Source organism: Corvus hawaiiensis, chromosome 7 (genome assembly GCF_020740725.1).
Source record: "Corvus hawaiiensis isolate bCorHaw1 chromosome 7, bCorHaw1.pri.cur, whole genome shotgun sequence".
NCBI lineage: Eukaryota > Metazoa > Chordata > Aves > Passeriformes > Corvidae > Corvus > Corvus hawaiiensis.
Window position 1 is genome coordinate 4904859 of NC_063219.1, and position 17531 is coordinate 4922389.

General features: G+C 43.9%; 2 protein-coding genes across 2 annotated transcripts; both read right to left on the reverse strand.

Moving 5' to 3' along the window:
- Positions 1-797: 797 nt before the first annotated feature.
- Positions 798-15421, reverse strand: LOC125328706 (protein unc-80 homolog). Its single transcript, XM_048309772.1, has 6 exons — positions 15021-15421; positions 13563-13619; positions 5286-5367; positions 4673-4784; positions 3333-3523; positions 798-2261 (listed from the first exon to the last, which is right to left on the reverse strand). The coding sequence occupies exons 1-6, from the start codon at positions 15062-15064 to the stop codon at positions 1992-1994; spliced, it is 756 nt and encodes a 251-aa protein (XP_048165729.1). The 5' UTR covers positions 15065-15421; the 3' UTR covers positions 798-1991.
- Positions 15422-15651: 230 nt separating this feature from the next.
- Positions 15652-17447, reverse strand: LOC125328709 (protein unc-80 homolog). Its single transcript, XM_048309778.1, has 2 exons — positions 17258-17447; positions 15652-15809 (listed from the first exon to the last, which is right to left on the reverse strand). The coding sequence occupies exons 1-2, from the start codon at positions 17364-17366 to the stop codon at positions 15667-15669; spliced, it is 252 nt and encodes an 83-aa protein (XP_048165735.1). The 5' UTR covers positions 17367-17447; the 3' UTR covers positions 15652-15666.
- Between the last annotated feature and the right edge of the window lie 84 nt (positions 17448-17531).

A 17531-nucleotide genomic window follows, 5' to 3' on the forward strand; every position in this document is an offset into this window, starting at 1 on the left:
GCAGTACAGCATGTTTTGGTCAGCAGAGGAAACAGTTTGTCATCCAGGATATCCATGGGGACACTGTCACCTCCACCTGAACACCCGTCATACAAGACCAGGTACCCTTTGGAGCTGCATTAGAGCACCACCTGTACATTATATAGCCCCATATATGTGGGGGCTATAGGTGGTGTACTATAAAAATAGTTGCCTTTTCAGGCCTGCTTTTTCCCAAGATATGCTGAGATTCTCCATCTCTCACCAACAGAGTGGTAGCAGAACATGCTCAACACCTGGGAGAAAGATGGCCTTTGCTCTCTTCAGAGGTTTAACGTGAGTGAGTTCCCTGCCCAGACTGGTGTGCACAGCTCCTGTCAAATGTGAGCATTTGGCAAATGCCAGGCAGTGCAGCCTAAGGCTCCATGGGCTTCGCAGGCTGAAACCTGCTGTCAGGTGTGTGGTTAATTGTCAAAGCCCTAGGAAAACCTGTGTGCTGCACTACAGCAGCAAGGCAGCTGTTCATAGGGTAGTACTTCAGCTATTTCAGAGCCAGTGAGGAGTCCTTTCTTTGGAGATGGCTAGAAGGATATAATTTCCCTCCTTAGTAAGGCTGGTTTATGATGTGTGTGTCCAAACTGCAATCCCTCAGGAGCCATAGTAGTAATTAGTGCATTTTAGATACTTTCAGGATGATCCAAAACACCTTCCTCTGCACAATAAGGACACAATTATGAACTCCAGTTAGTCTAACATGAGCCAAAAAAGGCAGTGTGTGATTCCCAAGGGTATCTTTGGGCATTGCTGATGATTTCATGGTTTCACAGCTGTTTTGCAGTTTGCCCATCAGCAGCTAATGGCTAAATTCCCATTTCAGTGTAATTCCATGACGCTGCAGCAAAACCTGTAACTCAGCTGTGACTTCAGCTGATCCCTCTCCAGGGACCTTCACCTTCTGTGTTACATACATTTATCTAATACTTGCAGCCATGAACATTATATACATAAAATGGAAGCTTTTAAATACAATCTCAGCATGCCAAAAATAGATTTCATCAAGTTTCTGCCCTGCAATATCCATCTTTTGTTTACAATGTACATATGTATTTATATATATAGGAACACAAAAATACCGTATATAAATATTTACTTTAAATCCCTCTAAGTACATCCAGTGACATCAGTGGAGCAGTTGCTTGGGTCCACCCATTCCGGATGTGGTTTCTCAGGGGTTTTTTTAAGCTGCGGAGATGAATAGCTCAGTACATTAAAGCAGGACAGTGTGGGCTATTTGTACCACCTGCAGACCACTCAGCCCCTGCCCATCTGTGTCTGTGCATAGCACATGCATTCCTGCTTACTGTATTTAGTTTTACAGAGCAAATATTTCTGTAGCACAAGAGCAGTATTTTACAGAGTGGAATGGAGCTAACATACAAAAGTAAACTCAACTGAAGTCTGCAGTGCCAAAAAAAAAAAAGTCTACTTGCTTTATGGTGCTTATCATTGCTCTGCAAGTTAGAAACAATGGTCCCAGGCTTGAGAAAATCAAGCTTTAGATTGGTACTTTCTGTCAGTGTTTTCACTGTTTTCAAGGTTTAAGAGCCTTGGATTTAGCTACATAGCTGTCCTCTCCAAAACACTACAAAATTAAATCTTGGGCACAGTCTCAGAAGAGAGTTCTCTGTCTCGCACAGTCCAACAGTCCATTACCCAGTGAGGCTGCTGATCACAGTAGATGGCTGTCAGATAAGGGCTCTAGGGACCACGTTTGCCTACACACCCCTCTCCTGAGAATTCTGTACAAATTCTCAGTTCCTGTGGCCCTGCCCTGAACTGAAATAGATCTCACAAACAGAAATTTGCCAGTCTATATAGAGCAACTGGCTGATAGCTATTTCCTGCTTTTGGATCATAAAGTGCTCTTGTTTTAATTAGTTACTATTTAGCAGGGAACTCTAAGGAAAGGTACACGTTTCCTTCCTCTTCCCACTACTGTACTTCCCCAAGAGTTAAACATGAGATTCATCTAGATCGACATCCGTCTCCCCGAGCTCCACATGTGTGAAGCTGAAGTGAGTGGCCAGCAAAGGATTTTCCATCCCGTTGTCCTCACTGATGTGCAGGACAGTGTCCCCATGCTGCAGCAAGCTGGTGGTCTCGAGGCCACTGTAGTCCTCGGTGTCAGAGAGCTGGGTGGGTGGGGTGCTCTGTGCTGTTGTTGGCCAGGACTCCAAGCCCTCCTCTTTTTCCTTCTCCTTCTCAGCAGAGAGTGCCTCGCTCTGCAGTTGAGGAGAGCTGGTGGTCAGGCTCAGAGAAAGCAGGAGGGAGAGGGGCAAAAAAAGGAGAGGAAGGTCTATAAAGTATTTTCTCATTCAGATACACATTTTACCATAAAGAACTAGGCACTTGCAGATTATAAATACCTTAAAATTATACCTTAACAATTATATATTTTTGCTGGTGAATCAAATTTACAACAATGATCAGAAAGGTTATCTGATTTGAGTCATTAACACTTTCTCATTTCATCTTTTTTAGCGTATGTCTTCAAACTGAGTGTAGGCTTAGATTAGATATTAGGAAAAAATTCTTTACTGTGAGGATAGTGAGGCACTAGAAAAGCTTTCCCAGAGAAGCTGTGGATGCCCCATCCCTGGAAGTGTTCAAGGCCAGGCTGGATGGGGCTTGGAGCAACCTGGTCTAGTGGAAGGTGTCCCTGCACATGGCAGGGGGTGGAATGAGTCCAAACCATTCTGTGATTCATTCTATGATTCTGAAGTCAGAGATTATTCATTTGTTCATTTGGCAAAGGACATAACCTCAAAACACAATGGATATCTGGGCATATAAAAGTGATCTCAATGTCACTGATGTGTTAAAGGGATGACTGGGATTGTCCCTGCACCACCCTCGGTGGGGTCCAACACAGAAAAATGTTGGACAAGCAGTTTCTTTCACAATGTGATGCTTTTGCTAAAACAGTCCTGAGGCTTTGATGGATTCCTTCCTTAAGGAGGCATCTCTCAGGAGCAAGCTGTGAAAACCTGTTAAGGACAGCTTGCCTTGGTGATTAGGTCCAGAAGTACACTGTATGAAATGGGAAGACGGAAAGGGAAGATGCAGAAAATATATTTTCAAATTAAGAATTGTTGCACAGATCTGGAAGGGAATGGCTTTACAGAAGCAGGGGGCTGGACAGCAAACAGCCTAAAAAACAGACACACAGGAGGGTTTGCTGTCTTCACTCTCCTGCCAGCTTTCATTACAGTGCTGTAATGAATCTGGTGCTTCCCCGTGCCTGGGATGGAGCAGTGGAGGAACACAGGCTACAAACCCACCAGTCACGTTACCTGGCTGTGGAGATCAGCTACAACGGTGGCAGGTGAGGAAGTCAGCACAGGTTTGCTGAGGGGCTCCTGCTGGCTGGTGGCCTGGGGGCTGCTGCGGCTGCAGCCCGGCTGCTGTACCGGCGGGTCCACAGCACAGGTTGGGGGTGCCTCAGGCTGGACTTCCGTGAATGTCACCGACCGCTTCTGCTCCACTGAGGGTACAAAGCCCAGAAAACTGAGGGTTAAAATTTGGGGAAAAAACACAAGAAAAGAAGAGAGACAATCCCTGGAGTTTTTACAACTAAGACAGGATTCATCCAATTTTTATGTAAGCTGTCTAATTGGCATCTAATCTAAAAGCCTTTTACCCTGGGCTTCCACTACAGCCACAGCAAGACTCTGGGATCACCTGAAGTCTAGCCAGCACACCTATCCTTGTCATGGTTTGGTGAGAAAAATACCACCCATAACATCTATCCATTCCAGAAGAATACACTGAGTTGAATCCCATGTGAGTTAGGCACTTCTGCCCTCAAATAAAAAAGAAAAACTGGCATGCAAAAAGATAGAATTGCCCAAGGTTTTGCAGAACATCTGAGAAAAGAAAGTGCAGCAGATAGCCCCTCATTCCTGCAGACTAAGTCCACTAGCCAGGAGTAACAGAAGAGCACAGAGTAAAGACAGACTAAAATCCTAACAGTAAAACTGGTATTCCTGTTCCTGCTCTTAATTATTTTTGGCTAACTTTTATGTTTCAAACATCTCCAGCAGTGCTGTTGCCCCAGCATAGTCCTGCTGAGCAGTTAGAAACCCAGGAAGTTCACAAGTAACCTTTGCTCTTCCAGATGTTTCCTCCAAAGCTCACTCCAGATGGTACAGAATACAGCCACCTGCTCAGCTTGGCAGTGCTGACTCCTGGAAACATACAGCACAGACTGAAGCAGTCCTACATTCATTTCCATATACAATCCTTAAAGCTCTGCACTGCTAAGCTTATGATGGGACATTTTCTTCTTTCTACTACTCTCAGTAGCATCTTTCAAACTTGCACATCTGGAGGTTTTGGATAAGGCATCCTGACTAGAGGAAACCCATCCCCTAAATTCTCCACAACTCCTGGAAACAAAGTAATTCATTGTCCATATCCTGTTTGACCTTGAAAACTTCTGGAGAAACCATCAAAGTGTTTTGAGGGGGTGGATTTCTGATAGGATATCCACGTACTAGGAAGAAGTATAGAGCTCCCGGAATTTCACTTTAATATAAGCTAGTAACAACCTGCTATTCCTTTAAGCTAAAACCACAGCCTTTTCTACTTTCCAGTGTGGAGCGCTGGTTTCGGAAATGCAGCATTGCCCTACCACAAGGTTTTGGCTTTGGCTGGATGCTCCGTCGCGTGGTTGAAAGTCGAGCTCCGTGACGGCTCCGAGGTTCAGTTTGAGTTTTCTGACGTGACAGCAGTGGTCGTCGAAGCTAAACATTGGAAGAGAGAGTTAGGTTAATGTATGTTCACATATTGCACAGCTTCTTCTCTGAAAGGAGAACAGATCATCACTGTCTGTACCTCTAGATGTCCATTCACTCTACTTTTAGCAGATATGTGTTTTAAGGTTTCCATGGATCAGACATCTCCTTCATATGAACCTCTGGGCTTTGTGCCTTTTCAGTTTCAACACTGAATGTAATGCAGTGCAGGTTGCATAACCATCATTTAATAATAAGAAAAAAGCCTGCAGAGGACAAGATTGAGGAATTTAAAACAAAGGGTACCTCCTCTCTTAGGGATTTGTCTGGCTTCACAGCTATGATTTGTGCTATGGTTCCTGCTAAGTCAAGAGACTGCACTAGTATAGCAAAAATTAGGTAGAAGGGACACATCACATCCACATACCGTGTGCAAATAGCCACATACAAGAAAAGCCAAACCAAATCACACAGCAAGAGAGAAGTTTTGTTTACTGCCTGTGTCCTCACCTGCCGTAGGCCTCTCTTCCGCCCCAGGGGCTGCTGCAGAAGGAGGTTCTGTTGTCCTGGCTCGCTCTGCACACTTCCCACCCTGTTAGATGTTGACAGCATTAGGCCAAGCACAGAAGCACACTGCATAACTAGTACGTTTCCTGGCAATTGGGACTAAAATAAATAAATAAATAATAGATCGACCAACCACTAATGGCACAGTCACTTCAAAGAGCAGCACTATCTTTGAAGGACGGGAGGAGACATGTCTGCTGGGTTGTGGCTTCCGGGGCTTAGGAAAGGGTGGGAGGTGGAGTCATGGCATTCAGGACTTGGCCACACACAGGTAGCATCCTGTTGCTGCCTGCTCTGAGCTTCCCCTCCCCCTCCCAAAGACATGTGCTCCTGCATGTGCTCTGAGCTCCTTTGTTCTAAGCGCGGGGAAAACCAAATGTAACTCAAACTCTTTAGCAGTGTCTGATTGGCCGGTCACCCCGGGTCCGCCCCCAGTCCTCCCCTTTCCCCTTCTCCTAATAAAAGAGATGGTCGAGGGAGGCCCCGCCCTCTCTTGGCTCAGCTATCTTCCTGTGAACATCTCTGGTTGTCTGTCTCATTTGAAAGCTTCTAACCGCAGGAAATTGAGCGAGTAGGGAGCTATATTTCTCCCTCTTTGCTTCTGCTGATGGTATTTGCTCTGCAGCTGATACAGGTACCAATTTTAGAGCTACTTAAGTGCTAGATCGCCCGTGCTACCTCTCAAGGCTGCTCGAGGCTTTCTAAGGCATTGAAGTACAAGCGCTAGCCGGTATAAAGCTGAAAAGATACCTTCCACAGTATCCAAATATAAATAACTGCAGATTTCAGTTTTCAGTCATTGATTGATGCATCCCACTGGGCAGCACTCACTTCTCTGCATCCTTTGCCACATCAGTGAAGGCAGGAACATCAGCTTCCTAGCTCAAAAGCCTTCTTGTTTGCTTTTCCTTTTTTCAAGGACAATGTCGTAAAAGCTATTGTTTTTCTTCCCAAATAAGACTCCATGGCCTCATCACAATTTTGTCATCTGGTTTTAATTTCAATTTAAGTCAACCAACAAAAAACAAACACAAAGTGACAAAGGATCCATTCACATAATGGATGCATGAGTTATGTGAACAAAGCCCCACACTCAACACTTGCAGCCTTAAGTATTTTTGTGGCTAACAAAAGAGACAAGTAAATGAAAATTAGAGGTAGATAGACAGATAGATCGCTAGATAGCTAGATAGCTAGATAAATACAGCTTTTTGGTTTTTAATATATTGGCACAAAATATCTGAAAACCTGCAGTAGAAGAAACTTTAGCAATAAAACATACTCTACTATGTACCACCTCATACTACCATTCAACTGACCATTCAATCTACTTAATATAGAAATACCATCCTCCCCTCATTTTTATCAAAGCACTGTATTACTCTGAACACTGGACATTTAGCAGTCATAAAACACTTTAGCTGAACAAACTGTGTCTGAGAGACTTATGACTACAATAGTCACTAAGTCACATTTAAGATAGACTTCTTTTAACTCAGGCAGCTGCTTTTTTAGGCCAGACTGGAATCCACTGAGCAACATGTCCTATTTAAGCAACTTCCAGCTATATCTCGCATACACACTGTTGAAGATTCAGTATTGCAATCCATTTTGTCTTTGGTTTGCATTAATCTAAAGGAAAACAACATTCTTTTTCTAGATACTTCTCTTGGAGTTCCCTGGAGTTTGTCAGTACCACCAACAGAATGAAGGTTAATCACCTGACCACACAGGGGTGGAAGAAGAAGACAAACCTAGGAACATGGTCAGACAAGACATGGAGGATGTCTGTGGAGAGGCTTAAAAAGCTCTGTCTCCTGAGCAGCTCATTCTTCACTTTGGCAGAAGTTACCGATTGTTCTTAGAAGGTTTGGCGGAACAGAACATGGAGAATTTCCTGCTCTGCTTTGGGGCTCTTGGAGTTTAGGATTTTTCCTTTTGTTTCTTTCTCTCATGGAATTTTGTCCCATCTGTCGCTAAAAAACCATAAGGACCGATACTTAGGAGAGACAAAAGTTTCCACTAGAAAGGTGCGGCTGGCCACTCTCTTAACTGGGGGTTTCTCTTGGAGGGGCAGAGATACCATGAGAATTGGGCTGGGGGAAAAGGGGCTAGGCACAGCTCCTTGCTTTCTTGCTCTCTAGGCTTCAGAGGAGGACGGCCGAGCTGCTGCTAGTGGGGGTGGGGGGAGGCAGCGGGGATTTGCTGCTGCTGCCAGAGCCCAGCCCTGTCCTGTTTTCTCCTACCCCAGGTAAGCCTTTGCTCGTGAGAGCAGCCATTTAACTGGGACCTTATTGGAACACTGTCTTGTTAAGAGTGCGCAACAATAAGAGCAATGCACTCTTAGTTTAATAAATGAAATTTATTAGTAATTATGCAAGTAGAATGTGAGCAAAAGCAGCGCTGGGTGACAGGGGAGTCTCCGCTCCACTAACTGCCACGTTTTCTAGCTTGTACAGAGTCCTTATATACGGTTTTTCTTCCGCTTTTCCTGTCTTTCCAGGTGGTTGTTATCTAGTTTCTCTGCGCATGTGCGTTGTGTTGCTAGGGGGTCTTCATCTGCCTTCTGGTGGTCGTTGAGGCTGAAGTCAGAGGTCTTCCTCCATAGTCCTCTGGATGACCCCTGTTTTTCTCTCCCATATTTGGTATTTTATCTCTTTACTTACATAACATAAGCGGAAGCAATACATATTTGGCACTACATATTTTACAGGCTGCAATGGCACATCTTTGGCAATTCATATTGTTCCGGATATATGGGCTAATTCTGCAAGCGTATCCTCCTTCAACCACAGAGGATAACTTGTCTACCTCCATAGTTTAATAAACAATTGCAGCTTTTAACAGTCTCACTGGAAAGGACCCTTGCCATCTGCTCAGGTGCCTCAGAGGAAGACCGGGACCCTGACCCCCCTCCCCCTTCCCGGAGGGCACGTCTTCCCAGCTGCCTGTGGCAGCTGCTGTGGAGGAGCCCAGCTGCCACTGCCCAGCTCTGCTGCTTTCTGCCACTGCCTCGGGCTTTTTTTGCTGCACTGTAACACACCCCCCCTGCCTGCTGGGACACCCCATGGCCCCTGCTACACCTGCAGAGTGTCTGCTACCTCTTGCTTGCTACTCCGGGTGAGCCTGCCCTGCTATTCCAGCCGCTGCTCCAAGGTTCCTGCTGCAGCCCATGTTTGCCATCCAACCTGTCCGCCATCACCACGTGACAGGAGATGCAGCCGAGCCCCGCCACAGCGCCCCCTGCAGGCGCGGGGGAACCATTGCACCCCCGCCGCCCGGCCGGGAGCCACCAGCGCCCCTGCCGGCTGTCACCAGAACTGCACCAGAACTGCCTGACAGCCGAGAGAGGCTGGCATTGGGTTTGTGGGTTTGTTTGTTGTCGCTGCCGTTGTGGTTGTTTGTCTGCCTTGTTATACATATATACATACTAGTAAAGAACTGTTATTCATTTTCCCATATCTTTTTCTGGAAGCCCCTTAATTTCAAAATTATTATAATTTGGAGGGAAGGGGGTCATATTCTCCATTCCAAAGGAGGTTCCCGCCTCCCTTGGCAGACACCTGTCTTTCAAACCAAGACAGGGGCCAAGTTTGGTTACCTGATCTGAAAATCTTATTCCTTCCTCCCATTCGTTTAAACTAAGGCCAGACTTTGCACTGAACCATATCCATGTTTCTGTCACTCCTGCAGGGGAGACTGGGCAACTTCAAGAAGAGAGACATCTTGGGAGGAGAGAGTAGGCAACTTCAAGAAGAGAGACATCTTGGGACCCTGAAGCTGTTTATCTTTTGATTGACAGACTACAGCCTAATAATGCTGGGCATGCCCTCAGCAATTTCACCACAGCTGCACTGCCTTGGAAAAAGAGAAAAAGCTTCAGCAAGCTCAAAGCCAGAACAAACAAGATATATTTGAGTCCCTTTCTTCCTCAGACAGGTCTTCCAAATGAAATCACCAGTCCCTGGAACATATATCCCAGTTTTTCCATAGGATATTGACATGCTTTACATACCATGCATCCTAAACACCACACAAACACCTGCCTAGGGATAAGCAGAGATCTCAGAGTTACCTCCAAGTTAGTAAGACTATGTTCTTGACCCAGACATTGACTGCAGCACATATGACTGGTAAGTCCAAAAGCATCACATCATTCCTTATTAAAGCAAAGAGACTGCACTTAAATTAGTCTTTATATTTGTGATCCAGACTACCTGAAGTTACAGCTTGGAGAATTTCCTTAATCTTCTGCTTCTAGGATTACATAAAACTTATTCTTCTGAATTTCCAGAAGTTTTTACAGTGGTTACCAATGTGTGAATGAAGTAGGAATTAGCTGGAGAAGTTCTTGGGAAAAAAAAATTCTACTAGAGTAGCTTTGAGAACACTGTTACGATTTCTGAGGAAGGAAAGGTAACTCTTAGTTCTGTGAGTAAGGAGACATTAATGTCTGCAGCAGAAAGACTGCAATTATATTCAGTACAAAACTGTTTACAGTGCTGAAACAAACTCACTTCACATGTGATATGAAAACACTTGAAAAAGTCATTAGATAAAGGGTATATATGGACTGCGTGAGGGCACATAGGCTATACACGAGGTAAAAACTATTCCCATGCACTGAAGACAAACAATAGGTGAGCAAAAAAAGGCTGGACTTCGTGTCTTCCTGTTGGAGTCTGGGATTTTCAGCCTGGCTTAATAACATAAGTGAAATGAATTAAGTGAGCTGGTGGACGTTTACTTCCAGTACTGAATCATTACACAAACTGGTATAATCTGGGATGATCTTACAAGCTGAAATTGCAGATACCTATTGCAGGGAAATGGTGGACCTGAGAGCAGCTGCGTTTTGCAGAGCTGCCTGTGCACAACACAGTCCTGCTGTGGCTGTCTTTTTGCTCTGTATCCCCACATTTTGAAGAAGGAAAGCAAGAGAGAGAGAATCATAAAGACCACAAATTTCAGACAAGTGACTGAATTTTCAGATACAAGCTTTCTCTTCATGAGGGTTTGTGAGGGGTTTTTTTCACATCAAAGAACAGAACTACCAATCTTGTTTCTGTGAAAACGAGCATGGCAGGCAGAGGGTTGGCTCTGTGCAGCCTGCCCTCCCTCCTTTTCTGTCTCTCCTTGTTTACCAGACCTGACCAGGAATATACTGTTTTTCTGACAGCCCGTGGGACCCAGCCAAGGAACACTGAATCAGATGCCATTTCAGCTGACAGTACATTTCCTCCCCATGGCAATGTGATCTATAAGAATAGTTTTTCTAAAGGACATAATCTAGATTTATTTGGGAATAAGAAACAAGATTTTTTTCCTGCCCAACACTCTCTGTCGCTCCCTGAGTATCTCTGTCAGGGATTTATTTACACAATAATGTTACTCCCATTATGTAGAGCAGAGGTGAGCCAAAGATCAAACCAACCCAAGTTTATGGATGCATGTTACCAGTGCTACAAGGAATGACAGTGCAGTCACACAGTGGGGGCCAAAACAAACTTTGTCGGGTTGGCAAGTAAAATAAGTAATGCTCAAGAATTAAAAGAAAACCAAATCACGCAGCCAAAAAAAACCCCAAAAAAGGTAATGAAGAAAGAAGAAAACAAAACAGAGACAAAGGAAGCAACGAGTTTAAATGTCTATTATAAAGATGTACATGCTTGCCACACCATCATGGTAGAGCATATACACTTTGTGTCCCTAGACATATGAATGAGATGGTTGGTGGACAAAGGCAGCAGGAAATGGGTTAAATATATTGTATTTCCAGACACATCCCAGCCCAGTTAGCATTAAACCTGCTGCTGCAATTGCCCTGGCAATATGGATTCAATCTGATTTTTCCTATTAGGAACCATTAAGCTAGGATAGGCACAAACATTACAGGGAAATGTGTTTGTGCAATAGATTTCCATTACAATGGTTTCACCTTCTTCCTTTCTGATTTGGGAAAATATCCTGTCCTCTCAGATTATAACCACAACAGATCACGATGCTCCTCAGCCCTGTACTCCAAGCTGTCTGAGCACTTCAGTGCTCTCCCCTTCCTGCCTTCCCTGCTTTTTTTCAAGGCTGGGTCTAATTGCTATAGAACAAAGGGAAACAGACTTTATTCTTTTTTGTATTTGTCACAATTTGTTTATTTAAGACTCCTACCTTCCAAAAGGGTCTAGTCCCTAGTAAATACTGTTTACTTCTTTATCTTGGTTATGATTAAATAACAGCTTTTGAATTCAGAAGGTGATCCTAAAAAGTTATCATTGTGCGGCAGCCAAAATCAAAGTTACATAAGAAAAACTGAAGCCTGCTTTATTCAAAACTAATGTTCCTGAATGTAAAAAACAAATTAACTCTGCCCTATAATCCCCACAGCACAATAAGCTTCTACAACATCTGCTTTACTACTGCTGTCCTTTAGAGGAGGAATCCAATTTTCACATTTAACAATGCAGTTGAAACATCTTTTTCTCCTCACAGAGATCTAACCTAATTTTTTAGACACATTTGCAGTATCTTCATTCCTTCTTAAGGCTTCTTAAGGTTTTGCAGCCTGTCCTTAAGACATTAGTGCCCGCTCCTTGAAAAGGATATAAACTTCAGCAGAACTGACTCCCAAGTACATCTGCTCACCCATTTGCTCTATACCCTAGAGCAGGGTGGAGGATAGTGTCCTGGTCCCTGGAGAAAATTTTTGTGACAGGAATTAGTAGGAACCCGTTGTGCAGCTGATTACATTTCAGGGTTCAAAATAAATTATTGTGTTTGAACACGTTCATTGACTTAGGTGTCTCATAGTGCTCAGCCTCACCACTGTAATTAGGAGTGGCTAGCCCCTACTTAACAAGATCAAAACATTTCAGAATCAACACTGATGTAACTGAGTATCAGGTCATTATGGCCTTAACTCAGACACAGACCTTCCCCTTTGTCCTCTTCCTCAACTGTGGTGAGTTTTTAGTGCTGCTAAAGGGACAACATGGAAGTTCTTTGGTTGAATGATTTCTCTTCAGCTCTTTAGCCCAGATGACCATGCAATCTTACATTGTCACAAAACCAGGTAACAATACCCCTGCCTCTGCCAAGAAGCTGGTGTCTTTTCCTAACTGATCAGAGACTGGTCTGCCAGAGAAGGGTTCACACACACGAAGGACACCATGTTGCATGGAATGAGCTCAGTGACAGCACCCATGATAAACTCTCCTTTTGTCAACTGAAGAGAGTGAACAAATGAACACAGCAGCCTGTCCCCATCCCAAAAAGCCACTACCAACATTGAAACCCAAGCTAATGAAACAGAAACCATTCACACAAACGCCTCTCAACATATCCACTGCTTCCACTGGTGCAGGAATGAAATAGTGAGTTACCCTCCGTGTTGCCAATGTGTGGGGCTGTGTTCTCCTGGGAGGAAACAGATGCTCTTGGGAATAACAACAACTCTCCAGCCTCAAGAGGATAGGTTGAGAGGTGGAAGCACAGCAGCAGAGCAGGGAGAATGATTAACATGACTGATCTGGGTGTTAAAGGTGCAGGCTTCCCTTGTAAGTTCCCTCCTGACCCATTTGTGTTTGTTCCCGTCTGTGGGTAATGGGGAACAACTAGACCTGAACTGCAGCACTAACAGAGCCATTTTAGAGATGTATTTATGGCATCCACCTGCAAGATTTCTAAGTTGTCATTTGAGAATTGAAAATGCTTTGCAAGACTAATGAGAATTATTGTAAAGCACCCACAAAACACTATATTCCACAGGACTTACCATAATTAGTTTTATCAGCGAATGGTAAAGAACTCAGCTTGATATTAAGTCTTTTGTGGTGACAGCATTGTGAGATGAATGAAAAAACAGATGTCTCCATTTTACATAGGCCTCCAGACTAATGCTTATAACAGGATACAGCTAATGCTTCATGGATCATCTTTCTCATGCCTTTCAAGCAATTGTTAAACAAGGGGGAAAGGCCAGCCTGCTGCTTCATTCACTACAGCTTTTTCTTTCCCCTTCTCCTTAGTCTTCTCAAAGTTATTGGCAATCAAAGCTGAAAACTGAAGGTGGGTTACTACACCTTTGACTTGCAGGCCTGAATATTGATGAGCCACAAGAGACAGAGATGGAGAGAGTGACAAAAGGTGAGGGGAAGAGACAAAAGGTCGGAAACAGCTTGTTTCCCAGCACACACACTGACAGACAGGTAGTGTTAACACTGTTACCTAGAGAGGCTGCCCTCAGTGGCCAGGCTCGGGGAGTCATCGAGGACATTAGGTTCACTGCAGGAGGGGCAAGGAGATTAAGAATTTAGGGAAAGAAAATGCAAAAAGCATGCGCTTGTCTCTGTTTTCAAGGGAAGAAAATATCAATGGAATAAAAAAGTAAAAAAAGGACGGTAACATTAATCGGTCTTACATGCTCAACAGCACATATATGACTCAGAGGAGGTGAAAGAACATCTGATAACAGGAGCAGTCTTTAGAGGGAGTTTACACTGCATGAAGCCTTCTACATCTCTGCTGAGATTTGGGGAGCTGAGAAGTTGAACAGGATGTGTTTCTAAAGGAAATAAGGCAGGGAACTGTTTTCAAAGCTATTTTCCTGCAGCATTTTGATTTATTTCAGTTCTATTTACTTTCAGCATCAAAGAAAGCTTTTTTCCTTCCCCATGAGCCACTTCTTCCTTGAGGGAGGGCTGATCTATCTCCCATGAGCTATAGACCACTCTCCTTCTGGTGCAACTCTAAGGACAAACATGGGGAAAACAAGGTCTCATAGTGCAATGAAACTGTAAATAAACAGCTGGCAAGGGTCTTGGCCAAGGAGTACACAATTCCAGTGCTTTTCTGCAATGCAGCCATCAGGCAGGAGCAGCCTGCTCAGGCCATAGGCAAAGAAAGAAAGGAAGAAAGGAAGAAAGGAAGAAAAGAAGAAAGGAAGGAAGAAAGAAAGACTGTCTGCTGGGTTACCAGCAGGAAAGCAGTAATAACTTTACTTAGCATTAATTAGTTTACATTTGTGAGGCAGTCTGAAAGCCCAGAGACCATCCATAAACTCAAAAGGCATGACGTCGAGGACTATGATTATGCTTGCTGAGCTGGTCCTTCCCCTACCCACATGAAAAGTGGTTCTCCTGCTATACCATGTACTTAAAAAGTAGAGAGTGAAGCTCTGTGGTACTTCAGTCTTTTTTTCTCAGCATCACCATGATTTGGGATTGCACAAAGCAAACATTGCTCTCAGTCAGCTGTAACTCTTATGAAGTTTATGCACTAAAGATGGTAGTGAAAGATTGAGGAAAATGGAGTCTTGCATGTTAATTTTTCAAGGAAAAAAGGGACCGAATCAACTGAGTTTGAAAGTCAAATGAGTTCCTGTAAGTCCTTTTGTGAAAACTCACAGATAAAATCTGTGTAACTCCTCTCTTGTAACTCACTTCTCCTATCTCTGCTGTTAGATACCACAGCTATTAATTTTCCTTCATCTATCAATGTTATTTCTTTAATTCCAAGCAAGAATGGGGAGGGAACAATATTGTTTGATTTTCCAGGGGTGGTCAAGACATAATGTAGAATATATTCTTTAAAGGTTCAAAGGAAGTAACATAAATTAATCTGTCCGTTGTCAGATATCCTTGGATAACTATGTCACGGACAAATAAAACAATAAACATTGCTTACTTAGAAAAAAACCCCACGTTTAAATGCAAAACTTCTCTCCACATCTTCTAAAGATGTACATTTCCCAACAAGCTCTTTCTCACCACTCCATGTCAACCAGGAATAAGGCATTCAATGTTATTTGTATCAACAAGTATTTCAGGTTTAAAACAGTATTACATCCCATCTTTGAACATAGAGTTTAATTTCTGCGATGAGCTAGTTAGTCTTCTAGGAAGGACAAAGAACACACGGAAGAAAACAAAGTAAATCAAACTGCCTCTGCTCCCCTCTCCCAGCTTCTCAAGATTCCTCCCCACTCCCCTACACAGACTGGGTGTGGTCCCCCGGTTTAATGAATACCCCAAAACCATGTTTCCTTTTGCTATTCAGTAGTAGCAGAGAAAAATAATAACTCTGAGTGTTTCTGAAACTGCTTGAGAGGAAGGTTGCTGTGGATGACAGCTTGTTCTTATGGACCCTACGCAGCACAGATTATCCTGGAAAATCATTATTTCCAGTCCTGCGCCCTTGGTCCAACACTATTCCAGGATGAATAAATTTAGCATCACTATGTTGGCACCAATTCCACTATCCCATATCTCTGATGTACCTGTGCCATTTATGCTCTTGTTAATATAATGGGAAAGGGGAAAAGCCCATGTTGTTACCTTTGGCTAGGTAACATGCCCACCTCAGCCTGAGGTGCAGACATGCTGGAGAGATGGCTGGAGAACCGCCTCCTCCCAATGGCACCCATAAGGTATGTTTCTTGTTCACTTACCACACTGGGCATGCTCAAGGAGTCATCTAGAAAGAGAGAAAAAAACAGAAAGGAGAGGAAACAACCACCCAAATCCCACCTGCATCTTGACAGTTGTCAAGAGATAACAGGATGCCAAAGGTGTACCCAGCATTCACTTACCAAGAGCCCAAGCCTGAAAATTGGAATATTCCATTAGACTTTACAGCCACAGTGCAGAAAGACATACACATAAACCCCTGCAGGATGAGGAACCTGACAAACATGGGGCAGGGATTTATGTATTCTTTCAGCTTAAATGGCTCTCAGGAAAACATGTTTGGGGAATCCAGCTTCCACTAGGGAATTAATCCTGTGATTAATAAATTGCTTGTTAATATACAGTGTTTCCAGCATAAAAGTTGTAACTGGACCTTGTCCTGGTGTGAAATAAACTGCTTCTATGATCTAGCAAAGCACTGTGACAAAAAAGCCAAAATACATGACAGCAAAATGCAGAACTGACACCCTTCAACACCCTTCAGGACATGCATTTTAAAACATCACCAAAAATTTGGATAAGTTGACTCAAATACATCATACTGCAACAGAACTATGCAGACAGCTGGACTGCAATCAGGACAGCTTGAAATTTTCAGTGCTGTTTCAAATTATATCAAGTATCCAGAGAGAAATTACTTTATTGTGGTTTTTGCCACAACAACTTTTAATTACAAATAAAGAAAACAAAGGGGTGGGTTTGTGTAATTTCCTCTCTTTTTGACCTTTTCCTATTCTGAGGTACTGAAATATTTTACGGCAGTGTTTATCCAAGGCAGAGCTGAGGAAATAATGCTGCAGTTCAGATAGGAAGATGGCACTTACCGTTTCACACAGTGGCTCAGAATTAATCTGAGGCTGAAACCACAGTTTGCCACAGTGAGTAAATATCTGAACAATGTATAAGCAATACAGCTCTGGGTGGATTGTACAAAGTTTAGTGATGAACCCAGCTAAAATAAAGTTGGGCTAAACCTGCAAAGTTTCTGGCTAATTGCTCTTTGCCAAAAGGCAATTCTGCTGTAACTGCATGGGCCTTTCTTTTGAGCCCTCCATTTTCACTCCTTCTGTTTGATGCTTTTGGGGATCCTGCAGGAACAGGATCCTAACTACAGAGCCACAGCCCCTGCCCACTGTCATGATGGCTAAAAGAGGCCTGGTTGCCAAATGCCTTGTCAGAACTGTGATGATTGCACATCAGCCCGCATCTCAGGCACTAAAATCCTCCGTGTGCCCTTCCCTTTACCCTGCCATAGCTCAGAGGGCAATGAGGAGGTATGTTACAACTCAAATTTTAACACCATGTATACCAGCCACATCAGCTGCTCAACCTCATGCTCCTGTGAACCTTTTATTCATACTGGGACAGGGGCAACTGTGCTCCCCTCCCAGCCAGCCTCTGGGCATCAAGAAAACATCCTCAGTTGTTTGAGGCTTAGTATCAGTGGCCACGTACTTTCTTCATCCTCCTCATCTGTGCGGCTCAGCGTGTCCTGCGAGGCCTGCTGGGAAGGCTCGCTGTCCTGCTCCCATACTGTGCCAGTGCCAGTGTTGGAGCGGGACATGGTGGCCAGGCTCAGGCGGTAAGCAGAGGTGGAGGTGCCCACAGTGCTGACAGATGTCTTCCCTTGGTAAGCTGCGCAAGAGGGGGAAAACCAAACCCAAGTCACTCATGGCACTAGAAATCAACAGCAAGCCAAGCATTCTTGTCACACTGGGCACCTCATTCT